Genomic DNA, 13,850 nt, shown 5'->3' with positions numbered 1-13,850 from the left:
GGTCCACATCAGTACCAAGCAGATTTTAGGGAGCTAGAAAGATTAAAACGCAAGACCTCAAAAGCAGTAATCTCAGGATTACTCCCAGCTGAGTGAGCATAGGAATAGGAAAATTGAGCAATTGAACACAACTGGAGAACTGGCGTAGGAGGGAGGGCATCAGATTTGTGAGGTATTTGGACCAGTTCTGGGGCTGGCGGGACCTGTAAAAGATGGACGGGTTGCATCTTAGCAAGACTGGGACGAATATCCTTGCAGGGAAATTTGCTCGTGCTGTTGGGGAGGGTTTAAAATTAGATTGGCAGGGGGATGAGAACCTGAGAGGGAGCTCAGATTGGAGGGAGGCAAAACTGGTAACTTGTCAGGGGTGTGGGAAACCATGAGAGAAGAATACAAAAGGTGCATAGAATACTGGAGGAGATAGACAGAACTCGAGAGAAGAAATTATTGGGTGGGGTCTAAATCAGGGTTAATGCGAATGTATGTGAATGCACCGAATGTGGTTAATAAGATTGGTGAGGTACAGGTGCAGATTGCTATATGGAGATAATGATGTTGCGGCTAAGAGACCTGGCTTAAAGGAGAGCAGGACTGGGTGTTAAATATTCCTGGATACAAGGTGTTCAGAAAAGATGGCAGTTTTGATTAAGCAGAGCATTGCAGTGCTGGAGAAAAAGAACGTAACAGAGAGGTCGAGGACAGAATCTATTTGGCTAGAGATACGGAACAAAAAAGGTGCAGTTACATTGCTCAATGCTGTCTATAGACCACCAGCTGGTGGGAAGGATGTGGAGGAACAAATTTGCAAGGAAACTACATAGGTGCAAAAATGATCAGGTCTTTATAATGGGGGGACTTGAATTATCCAAACAGATTGGGATAATACAAACAAGAAATGCTGGAAATACTCAGGAGGTCTATCAGCATCTGTGGAGAGAGAAGCAGAGTTAACATTTCAGGTCAGCGACCCTTCATCAGAACTGGCAGATATTAGAAATGTAAAAGGTTTTAAGTAAAGCGGGGGTGGGGGAAGAGGTAACAAAAGAGATGTTGATAGGACAAAGTCACAGAATAACTGACCAGAAGGTCATGGAGCAAAGGCAAACGGTACGTTAATAGTGTGCTGAAAGACAAAGCATTAGTACAGATAGGGTGTTAATGGACTGAAAATTGAACAGCCTGGCCCAAAGCACAAACATGTAAAAAAACAGTGGGTAGGCACAGTACAAAAAGACCAAACCAAAAATTAAAATAGAAATAAGCAGGGGCAGTCATGCTCTGAAATTACTGAACTCAATTTTCAGTCCAACAGGCTGTAACGTGCCTAATCGGTAAATGAGATGCTGTTCCTTGAGCTTGCATTGATGTTCACTGGAACACTACAGCAAGCCCAGGACAGATATGCAAGCACGAGAGCAGGGGGAGCATTGAAATGGCCAGCAACCAGAAGCTCAGGGTCATGCTTACGGACTGAGTGGAGGTGTTCCGTAAAGTGGTCACCCAGTCTGCGTTTGGTCTCCCAATGTAGAGACAGCCATATCATGAGCAGCGAATACAGCAAACTAAATTGAAAGTATAAGTAAATCACTGCTTCATCTGAAAGGAGTGCTTGGGGCCTTGGATAGTGAGAAGGGAGGTAAATGGGCAAGTATTACACCTCCTGCAATTGCAGGGGAAGGTGCTGTGGGAAGGGGACAAGGTGTTGGGGGGGGGGGGGGTAATGGAAGAGTGGATCAGGGTGTCACGGAGGGAACAATCCCTTTGGAATGTTGACAGGGGAAGATGCCTTTGTGCATTTGGTAGTGGCATCACACTGGAGGCAGCAGAAACGGCGGAGGATGATCGTTTGGATGTGGAGGCTGATGGGGTGGTAAGTGAGGACAAGAGGAACCCTGTCGCAGTTCTGGGAGGGAGGGGAAGGGATGAGGGTAGAAGTGAGGGAAATGGGCCAGACACGGTTAAAGGGTCTGTCAACCACAGTGGGGGGGGGGGGGAAAAGAGACCCTCAGTTGAGGAAAAAGGAAGACATATCAGAAGCACAGTCATGGAAAGTAGCATCATCAGAGCAGATGCATCGAAGACGGAGAAACTGGGAGAATGGAATGGAGTCCTTACAGGAGGCAGGGTGTGAAGTGTAGTCTAGGTAGCTGCAGGTGTCAGTGCGCTTGTAATTATTAGTAGACAGCCTATCCCCAGAGATGGAGACAAAGTCGTCGAGGGAGGGAAGTGTCAGAGATAGACCATGTTAAAGGTGAGAGAAGGATGGAAATTAGAAGCAAAGTTGATAAAGTTTCCCAGTTCGGGACAGGAGTAGGAAATGGCACCGATAGTCATCAATGTACTGGAAAAAGAGTTGGGGAGGGTGCCAGAGTAGGACTGGAACAAGGGATGTTCGACATATCCCACAGAAAGAAAGACAGGCATAACTAGGACCCATGCAGGTATGCGTAGCAACACCTTTTACTTGAAGGAAGTGAATGCAGTTGAAGCAGAAGTTGTTCAATGCGAGAACAAGTTCAACAAGGCGGAGGAGGGTAGTGGTGGATGGGGACTGGTTGGGCCTCTGTTCAAAGAAGCGGAAAGCCCTCAAACCGTTCTGGTGGGGGATGGAGGTGTAGAAGGACACACTACAGCCTGCCGGACTGAACATTGAGCTCAATAATTTCATCTCATGACGGTCCCCTTTTTGTTTTTATTAGTCATTTTTTTGTGTTTAGTTTGTTTCTGTCACTACCCACTGTTTTTTCATATTTGTGCTTGGGGCCAGGCTGCTCAGTTTTCAGTCCATTAACACCCTCTCTGTACTAATGCTTTGTCTTTCAGCACAGCATGAACATACCGTTTGCCTTTGATCTATGACCTTCTGGTCAGTTATTCTGCGACCATGTCCTATCAGCACCTTCTCTTGCGTTATCTCTTGCCCTACCCCTGCTTTACTTGCTTAAAACCTTTTACATGTCTAATATCTGCCAATTCTGATGAAGGGTCATTGACCTGAAACCTTAACTCCATCTCTCACCAAAGATGCTGCTAGACCTGCTGAGTATTTCCAGCATTTCTTGATGGTGTTGCAGATTTCTAGTATCTGCAGTATTTTGCTTTTATTTTAGAGACTGGGATAATAGTAAAGGGCAGTAGGGGGCAAGAGTTCCTTGAGTGCGTTCAAGAAAATTTTCTACAGCAGTATGTTGCTTGTCCAATGAGAAAGGAGGCACTGCTGGACCTGGTAGTTGATCCACCTGGCCTACCTCATTCCCAGATATCAGGAGGAGAGGATTTAGGGGACAGTGATCGTATCATGTGGTTTAAGCTGACTATGGATTGTTTTGTCCTTTTCCAGAGTAAGATTAACTAACTGGGGGAAAGCCAACTTCAATGGGGTAAAAAAAAAAAAGGAGAGCTGGGCAAATACATTGAGCGTCAAAAGTTGGCAGGCAAACCAGTAGCTGAACAATGGGCTCTCTTTAAAGAGCTAGTTTGGGTACAGTCAAGGTATGTTCCCTCAAAAGGGGAATGGTAGGGCAAACAAATCCAGAGCTCCTGGATGACAGAAGAGGTAGCGATTAGATAAATAAAAAAGTGTACTCATGATAGATGCCGGGTAGAGAATACTATCAAGAACCAGGCTGAATATATAAGGTCCAGAAGGGAAGGTGAAAAAGCAAAGAGCATGGGGAGAGACTGGCAGCTGGCATTCAAGGAAACCGCGAAGTTTTCTTTAGACATATAAATAGTAAAAGGGTGGTAAGAGGAGTAGGGCCGAATAGGGACCATAAAGGGGATTTAAAGAGAGGCAGAGGGCATAGCTAAGTTATTAAATGAATACTTAGCATCTGTCTTTACCAAAAGATAACACAACCTAGGGCAATGGTGAAAGCAGTAATTCAGACACTAGAAGGGTTTTCAATTGACAGAGGACATATAAGATAGGCTGTCGATACTTAAGTGGATAAAACACCAGAACCAGATGAGATGCATCCAAGGATATTGAGGGAAGCGAGGGTGGAAATCCCAGAGGCACTGACCATGATTTTTCAGTCTTCCTTCGACTCAGGGGTGGTGCCAGAGGACTGGAGAATTGCAAACGTGACACACTTGTTCAAAAATGGATGTAAAGATAATCCCAGCAACTACAGGCCAGTTTAACCTTGGTGGTGGGGAAACTTCTAGAAAAGAATAAGAAATACTCAGCAGGAATGGCAGCATCTGTGGAGAGAGAAGCAGAGTTGACATTTCAGGTCAGTGACCCTTCTTCAGAACTGGCAAATATTAGAAATGTAAAAGGTTATAAGCAAGTAAAGCAGGGGTGGGGCAAGAGATAACAAAGGAGGAGGTGTAAATCAGACAAGGTCACAAAATAGCTGACCAGAAGGTCGTGCAGCAAAGGCAAACAATATGTTGATGGTGTGTTGAAAGACAAAGCAATAGTACAGATAGGGTGTTAATGGACTGAAAATTGAACAGCCGCAAGTACAATCATGAAAAAAAAAGTGGGTAAGCAAACTGAACAAAAGATGAAATAAAATAAATACAAATATTAAAAGAAAAAAATAACTAAAAATTAAAGTAAAATGGGGGGCCCGTCATGCTCTGAAATTATTGAGCTCAAAGTTCAGTCCGGAGGGCTGTAGTGTGCCTAATCGGTAAATGAGATGCTGTTCCTCGAGCTTGCATTGATGTTCACTAGAACACAGTGTTCCAGTGATCAAAAACACAAGCTCGAGGAACAGCATCTCATTTACAGATTAGGCACACTACAGCCCTCCGGACTGAACACTGAGCTCAATAATTTCAGAGCATGACGGGCCCCCCATTTTACTTTAATTTTTAGTTATTTTTTTCTTTTAATATTTGTATTTATTTTATTTCATCTTCGTTTGTTCAGTTTGCTTACCCACTTTTTTTTTCATGATTGTACTTGCGGCTGTTCAATTTTCAGTCCATTAACACCCTATCTGTACTATTGCTTTGTCTTTCAACACACCATCAACATATTGTTTGCCTTTGCTGCACGACCTTCTGGTCAGCTATTCTGTGACCTTGTCTGATTTACACCTCCTCCTTTGTTATCTCTTGCCCCACCCCTGCTTTACTTGCTTATAACCTTTTACATTTCTAATATTTGCCAGTTCTGAAGGGTCACTGACCTGAAACGTCAACTCTGCTTCTCTCTCCACAGATGCTGCCAGACCTGAGTATTTCCAGCATCTGCAGTATTTTGCTTTTATTCTAGAAAGAATAATTTGGGACAAAAGAGTCATATGAACAAATATGGGTTAATTTTAAAAAATCAGCATGGATTTCTTAAGGGAAAATAATGTTCAACTAACTTGCTAGAGTTTGTGGCGAGAGCGCTGATGAGGGCAATGCTGTTGATGGAGTGTACATAGACTTTCAAAAGACGTTTGATACAGTGCCAGAGTTGAGTAAACTGGTCACTTTTAAATTCCATAAGCTACAGTAGCAACATGGACACTGAATTGGCTAAGGGACAGGAAACAGTAATGGTTAATGGATGTTTTTCAGGCTGGAAGGTTTACAGTAGAGTTCCTCAGGGGTCAGTGTTGGGACCCTTGCTTTTCCCAATGTATATTAATGACCTAGACCTATTTTGGTAGGAAGAATACAGACACAATATAAAATAAAGGAGTCAATTCTAAAGGGGGTGCAGGTGCAGAGGGACCTGGGTGTATATGTGAATAAGTCATTGAAGATGGCAAGACAGGTCGAGAGAGGGGTTAATAAAGCATATAGTATCCTGGACTTTATTAATAGGGGCAGAAAGTACAAGGAAGTTATGTTGAACTTGTAGAAGACACTAGCTCGGCCTCAGCTGGAACACTGCGGTCAGTTCTGGTGTTGCACTTTAGGAAAGATGTGAAGGCATTGGAGAGAGTACAGAAAAGATTCACGAGATTGGTTCCAGGGATGAGGAATTTCAGTTATGAAGATAGATTGGAGAAGTTAGAACTGTTTTCCTTGGAGAAGGCTGGAGGTGATTTGATAAAGGTATTCAAAATCATGAGGGGTCTGAATAGAGTAGACAGGGAGGAACTGTTCCCACTCAAAAAAGGAGAGAAAACAAGACGGCACAGATGTAAAGTATTTGTTAAGAGAAGCAAAAAAGTGACAGGAGGAAAAACTTTTTCATGTGCGTGGTTAAGCTCAGGAATGCACTGCCCGAGTGTGGTGGAGGCAGGTTCAAATGAAGCATTCAAAATGGAATTAGACTGTTATATGAAAAGAATGTGCAGGGTTACGGGGAGAAGGCTGGGGAATGGAACTCAGTGAATCGCTCTTTCGGAGAGCCGGCGTGGACAAGATGGGCTGAATGGCCTCCTTCTGCACTGTAACAATTCTGTGATTCTGTGACTGTGAGGCAAACAGCAAAATGCCAATGTCTCAAACCTAAAGGTGAAGTGGCACAACTCAGACAGGAACATTTGTATATTTGCATTTAACTACACATCAGCCCTCGCTTGAAGTTGCTGTACCATTTATGCTTAAATAATTGCAAGCAGCATTAGTCTCACCATTATTTTGACAGCAAATTCTGGACCATTACATTATTAGAATGGACCCATGTGGAATGACTGATGCAGTATCCTTTCATCTCAAGCAGTCATATCCAATGCAGACCAATTTAATGCAAGTCTTCTGCCACTAAAGATCACATCCACAGATTTTTGGATATTTTCTACATCTCATTTTATATGCGCTTCCCTCCCAGCCCCAACCCAGAGACATAAATAAGGTAGTGTGCCATGTATACACTACCTCAAGGTCATTTTGATGTCCACCACAAGAGTTTTATCTTATCCCTGCTGCTCATACTTACCAACAATGCTTGGACCTATATGGATATTCTTGCTCCTCCACAGCCACCAAAATCAAAGTACTTGACAAGAGTAAACGAGGTGAATTTAGCACAGCAATAGCCTGATCACAATAGCAAGGCTCCTCATTAAATGCTGTTTTGCAATATAAGCTAGACTAGTTGGAGAGCAGCTTAGATGGAAGAAATTCAGATAACAGTTTTACTATGAGAGGGATTATGATTAAAATAAAAGCAAAATTTACTGATCACCTGAGGGGGTCAGAGGAGTTCACATGTTGTGTTTTCCCACTCCCAGCAGATTACATGGCTGCAGGGGGCAGAGGGGTCCACAGGGGTTATTTGTTCTTAGGAGGAGGGGGTCACTGGCAAGGCCAGCATTTATTGCCCATCCCCAAGTGCCCTTGAGAAAATGGGGAGCCACGTTCTTGAACCACTTCAGGTCATATGGTCCACATGCTGTTAGGGAGGCAGTTCCAAGATTTTGGCCAGCAACAGTGAAGAACAGTGATTCTATTTCCAAGTCAGGAAGGAACATACAGGTGGTGGTGTTCCCATGCTTCATGGTAATGGAGAGGGAAAGGGAGAAAGAGGGGAGGGAAGTGGACAGGCTTGTTGGAAGAGTTCTTTACCCATCTGGCAGTTTCACACCAAAAAAACTACCAAAAGGCACCAACTTCAAAAGAACTCTAAAGTAGCAAAATGCTCAACAGGTTCATTTACCCTTGAAGTAAAAATAAGAGTGCTTTGGATAAGCTATTAGGTCTGGAACAGCTGTGGTGTCAGTATCATGGTCCTTTCATTCAGTTAAATATCTGCATCGATCTAGAGTCTTGTGTTCAAACTCAAGAGCTCAGGAAATGGAAACTCTGGTGGAAATGCAAGTTGTTAGAGACCCCTTTCCTATCCTGAGTGGCGTGAAACAGGGCTGTGTTCTCGCACCCACACTTTTTGGGATTTTCTTCTCCCTGCTGCTTTCACATGCGTTCAAGTCCTCTGGAGGAATTTTCTTCCACACATCAGGGGGCAGGTTGTTCAAACTTGCCCGTCTAAGAGCGAAGTCCAAAGTACGGAAAGTCCTCATCAGGGAACTCCTCTTTGCTGACGATGCTGCTTTAACATCTCACACTGAAGAATGCCTGCAGAGTCTCATCGACAGGTTTGCGTCTGCCTGCAATGAATTTGGCCTAACCATCAGCCTCAAGAAAACAATCATGGGGCAGGACGTCAGAAATGCTCCATCCATCAATATTGGCGACCACGCTCTGGAGGTGGTTCAAGAGTTCACCTACCTAGGCTCAACTATCACCAGTAACCTGACTCTCGATGCAGAAATCAACAAGCGCATGGGAAAGGCTTCCGCTGCTATGTCCAGACTGGCCAAGAGTGTGTGGGAAAATGGCGCACTGACACGGAACACAAAAGTCCGACTGTATCAGGCCTGTGTCCTCAGTACCTTGCTCTATGGTAGCTAGGCCTGGACAAGGTATATCAGCCAAGAGCGACGTTTCAATTCATTCCATTTTCGCTGCCTCCAGAGAATACTTAGCATCAGGTGGCAGGACCGTATCTCCAACACAGAAATCCTCGAGGCGGCCAACATCCCCAGCTTGTACACACTACTGAGTCAGCGGCGCTGGAGATGGCTTGGCCATGTGAGCCACATGTAAGATGGCAGGATCCCCAAAGACACATTGTACAGTGAGCTCGCCACTGGTATCAGACCCACCGGCCGTCCATGTCTCCGCTTTAAAGACATCTGCAAACGCGACATGAAGTCCTGTGACATTGATCACAAGTCGTGGGAGTCAGTTGCCAGCGTTCGCCAGAGCTGGCGGGCAGCCATAAAGACAGGGCTAAAATGTGGCGAGTCGAAGAGACTCAGTAGTTGGCAGGAAAAAAGACAGAGGCGCAAGGGGAGAGCCAACTGTGCAACAGCCCCGACAAACAAATTTCTCTGCAGCACCTGTGGAAGAGCCTGTCACTCTAGAATTGGCCTTTATAACCACTCCAGGCGCTGCTTCACAAACCACTGACCACCTCCAGGCGCGTATCCATTGTCTCTCGAGATAAGGAGGCCCAAAAAGAAACACTATTTTGCTACAGATCAGTCTCACCCCTAAAAAGGGAACTGGCAACAAAAGTGAGTTTTCATTGTTGTCAAAAGGTTTGGGTCAAATGTACCGTAGCACTCATCAGGTCAAATGTACCTTAAAGCGCTACTTCAGCTGAGATCTGGGTCATGCCAAGGGTCAGGGACTATGTAAAGTGAATACTTCACCTGAGCACAAACATTTTTCAAACAGTTGTGGCACACCCCTTGGGCCTCAGATCCAACATGTTACACAAAATTAACTTTTCAACCTCCCATGTCATTACTGTACTTTAAAAAGACTATCTAGTGCATGTTTATAGTATCACGTGTTTATGAAGCCTCCCTGCCGGCTCCATTCCTCTCCTGCACTCGGCAGTTTCTCACCTGCTGCAGACCCAACACTACCGCCTCTGCCCAGCTCTAGCACCCACTCAATTACCAAAAACCCCAAAGCAGCTGCTCCCGGTCCCATGTTTGCACTGAGTGCTGCTGCAGCTCCAGGGTGTCTCCCAGTGATAAGCCTGGGTTAACAGCTGCCATCTTTATAGGGGGTAATGTGCCGAGCGGAACAGGTCTGGAGAACAGAGCATTGGGGGGGCGGGGGAAGTGGGTCTGTGGGGCGAGCAAGTGTGGGAGTGAGCAGAGCAGGGTGCCTGCTTGGCTGCAGTGAGCCCTCAGCCCCAAAAGGAGGAAGTGCAATCCTGGCTGCCCCCCCTCATGGTGGGGGCATGGAGTGAGGAGGGAGAGAAGAGCTGGAGGGGAGGATGGACAGTGCCAGCGTCCCTCACAGTAAAGGACTAGGGGTGGGGAAAACTTGGGGAGGGTTGGGATCCTGCTGGACAGCGAGCAAGTCTGAGGAAGGGGGTTCGGCACAGTGCATGAAGGGAGAGTACCATGTGGAGGGAAATGCAGGGGGACGTAAATAGCCTGTCACCACAATCTCATACGCACCTGCGTATGACCACACACAGACTGTGCTCATGTCTCAAAGTCTGGCCAATAGTCTTGGCACCCCCTTGCCATTTGGACCAAGGCCACGCTGTGACAAGGCCGTGGTGACCAGCATACAACGTTTAAAGAAGAAACACATATCTTCCACTCAACGAAATGAGGTTTGGCACCTTGTAGGTCAGGACCTTCATGGACAACCCAAACAGGCCTGAGCGCCACACATAGCTCAGGAACTCTGGGACCACCTCAACATTGTGTCTCACTTTTGGAAGCAATGTCAGTGTGCAGGAGGGCCAACTGAAGGAGCAAGGCAGCGGATACACCTTGTTCTAGAAGGATCTCCCAGAAGAGGAACAACACCTCTATGGGGTTGGCTTTGCCATCAAAAAAGAGCTTGTCTGTCTGCCTGGCTCATCCCAGCTAGAAACCAGCATGCCAGTATCAGTGCATATACTGGAGGCAACTGATGAGGCCATGGAGGATTCTACACGGACCTTGAGCAATCCCAGGCCTGAGTCTCAGACGACAAACTGATCCTCTTCCAAGACTTCAACACCACAGTCACGAAGGATGCAAGTTTCTGGGTGTGATTAGCAAGGAATGAGCAGAGAAAGTAAACTCAAGTCTTTGACAAAATGCTTCGAGATTGACCTCATTGAGGTCAACGAGATAAACCCTGCTGAGAGCCAAGCATGGAGAACTAAAGGACAGGGAGGCAGTCCGTGCTCACTGGAGGCAACATTCCAAAGAGCTCCTCAACCAAGGCTCTGTCTTCGACTTGAATGCCCTCAACATCCTGTCTGACTCCATCTTCATGCTCTAGAGTGAAGTCGAAAAAGCCATTTAACAGCAAGGCTGCTGGGGCAGACTGAATCCCTGTCAAAACCCTGAAAATGGCAGAGATGCACTCCTGACATGACTACCACCTTGCGTCCCTCACCTGGGATGAGGAGTGCTTCCTGGGGGACTTCAGGGATGCAGTGATTGTGACTGCATTCAAGGAGGAAGACAAGACCTACTGCTGCAGTGACAGAGGATTTTCCCTGCTGTCTACCACAGGAAAGATCTTTGCAAGGATCTTCATCAATTGCCTCCTCCCGGTAGCTGACGAGCTCCTTCCAAAGTCGCAGTGCGGCTTTGACCTATCGAAAAGCATCAGACATGATCTTCGCTGCGCGGCAAATCCAAGAAAAATGCAGGGAACAATGCCAACCACTGTACATGGCTTTTTCTGACCTCAAAAGCCTTTGACTGTCAATTGCAAAGGCTTTGGGGCATCCTGCTCAAATGTGGCTGCCCTCTCAAGTTTGTCACCATCCTCCATTCACTCCACAATGACATGCAAGCAGTGATCCTCACCAACGGAACTGCATACCCCATCTCAGTCAAGACCAGGGTCAAGCCAGGCTGTGTTATCACACTAAACCTCTTCTCCATTTGCCTCACTGCAATGCTATACCTCATCTCCAAACTACCCACAGGAGTGGAAGATAATCCACAGACAGTAAACTGTTCCACCTATGCTGCCTTCAATCCAAACCCAAAATCACTCAGTATCCAAGCTTCGGTATGCAGGTGCTTGCTTGCGTGCTCGCTCAAACGGAGCTCCAGGAGATTGTCGACTCCTCCTCTGAAGCACGAGAAAATGGGTCTTTCACTGAATACTGGAAAACGAAGGTCCTTTTCTAACTAGCTCCCAAAGCACAACACCTCCCAAAATCAAATGGCAAGATCCTGGAAAATGGGCATTATTTCCCATATCGTAGGAGCCTCCTCTTGGCGAAGGTAGACATAGGCAATGAGGTTCATCAGTCTCCAATGTGTCAGCTCAGCCTTTGGCTGATTGAGGAAAGTGTATTTGAGGACCAGGGTCGCAGACTAAGATCATGGTTTACTTGACAGCAGTGATGCCTGCGCTGCTATAGGTTTTGTAGATTGTCCAAGTCTCCAGCAGGTACCTCAAAGCACTGGAGAAGTATCAAAGGTGTCTCAAGATCCTCCAAATCTGGTGGCAAGGCAGTCCAGCTGTAGCATCCTCTCCCAGCCAACCTGCCCAGCATCATTGCGCAAAACATCCAAAACAGCTCTGCTGGGTGGGACATTGTTCACATGCCTGACACCAGATCCCTGAGACAGCTATTCTGCTCAGAACTTGGTTGCGGCAGGAGACTGCCACCACACTTTTGGCAGCACAAGAGCACTGCTGGCAACTCACTAATTATCTGAATTAAAATCAAATATTCAAATAAGTAAATCTGAATCAGTTAACAGTTCCACTCCTTGGTAGGTATCAAATGAAAGAAAGATCGGCAAACCACAGATAGAGCATCCAAATTGTTCATTTTGGTTGGTGGCCACTTTCGTGGAACAGCTGACTATATAAACCTAAAAAATTTATAATCCACAAGGAACAAATTTTAACCATGAACATACCCTGTTCCAGTTGGGAAACGTAGCCAATAAGTTGTCTCCAAGGGCCGAAGCTGTCAGGTGCCCAAGGCTTCAGTTTTTCAACATCTGAGTCAAGTGCTTGCATGGATGTTTAAGCACTTGTCTGCACAAGCTCCCTCCAATATTGTTTTGTTCTACTTTTGCCACATTTTGCAGCACTGTTTTCCTCATTCCCCAAAGTTACACAGAATGACACAAACAAGCTTTGTCCAACCTTCCAACATCTGCATTTATCCTTTACATGGCCAGAGTCCCACATGCCCATTTGGTACCTATATCCTTGTATTCCCTTTTATTTAACCTATCTAACCTATTATTTCTATAGCCCACCTCAGGTATATTCATTTTTCTATCAAAAATGATAGTTTGTTTTGCTATTCCACATTTGACCATGTTCAGTTGATCACTCAAACGCACTTCCACCTCACACAATTAAACTTCCTGCTACTGCACTCCACCACCCACAACCCACCTTCGTCCAGCACGTGACTGCTGCAGCCACCTAATGAGCAGTAGCCAGATTATGCTAGCAGCTCAGCTAGACAGGAAAGCTGCACCTCAGCAACTAGTTAGCTGCCTCTATTGAATTCAGTTAGATTGGGCACTAGAATAAATAAGTTATACAAATATCAATGATAAAAATAAAACCAATAATTTCCTCTTAAATGGTCACAAAACTTAATTGAGATTTACAATTTAGTGTAGAGTTTTACCCTGCTTTATGGGTTTCTGATTTGAGCTGGGGCAATGTTACAACTGGCTTCAGTCCCTAGGTTAGGGAAGGGAAAATCCATAACAGCCAGCCAATATCACTTTAGCAACCCATTCTGGATAATGGGCGGTGGTGGGGGGGGTGGGTACAGTGGTGGAGGGGAAACTAGCATCAGGCTCTGTGATGCCACCCTAGTTTAAAAAAAAGTCACTCAAGACTGACACTTTGAATAACCACCCGAGTAAAGTACTAGAATGCAAAACTAAACTGCAATAAAAGGAATCAGCACCTTCAGACAAAGGGCAGGCACAAAGTGGCAAAACATTGCCAAGGTTAAGTAAATTCAAAAATCAATACATTGGGTTGTTATTGCAGATCCAAATGAAGAATTATGGTTTCTCTTGGCCCCTCCAAAAAAAAAAATGCAAGTCCATTCATGCAAGGCAGTGCATAAACAATGTGCAGAAACAATGGACTATCAGTTAAAAAGGCAATATATGTACTCAAAGCAATCCCAACATAGGTGTATAACAAGTTTAAAAAAAATTTAAGCACCAACTTATAAGATAAGCACAGAGGTAAAGCTTTAGGTTCACAGTTCTACCTTTACTTCCTTTTCAATGTAATCATTTAACAGAATCTCTGGGTCAACTCTGTGATCTGGCAAGGCCAGAGTAACTGTATGTAAGGGTCTTCGTTCCGTAACCTTCTCTTGTGCCTTCTTATCACGTCCCTTCTCTCCTTTCAGGAAAACCCGCTTAAATGGTGACACGATTCCAGGCTACAAATAAAAATCATAGGAGCTT

General features: G+C 45.3%; 1 protein-coding gene across 3 annotated transcripts in view; it reads right to left on the bottom strand.

Annotated features, from left to right (window-relative positions):
• Positions 1-13,850, bottom strand: part of ccm2 (CCM2 scaffold protein) — a 126,682-nt gene that overhangs the window by 69,703 nt on the left and 43,129 nt on the right. For all 3 annotated transcript variants that reach the window (XM_068024146.1, XM_068024153.1, XM_068024162.1), the window contains exon 2: positions 13,649-13,825. In XM_068024146.1, the coding sequence (XP_067880247.1) occupies positions 13,649-13,825 (177 nt within the window). The remainder of the gene's footprint in view (positions 1-13,648; positions 13,826-13,850) is intronic.

The sequence above is a fragment of the Heterodontus francisci genome, chromosome 3, assembly GCF_036365525.1.
Source record: "Heterodontus francisci isolate sHetFra1 chromosome 3, sHetFra1.hap1, whole genome shotgun sequence".
Lineage (NCBI taxonomy): Eukaryota > Metazoa > Chordata > Chondrichthyes > Heterodontiformes > Heterodontidae > Heterodontus > Heterodontus francisci.
This window is presented reverse-complemented; position numbering and strand designations above follow the sequence as displayed.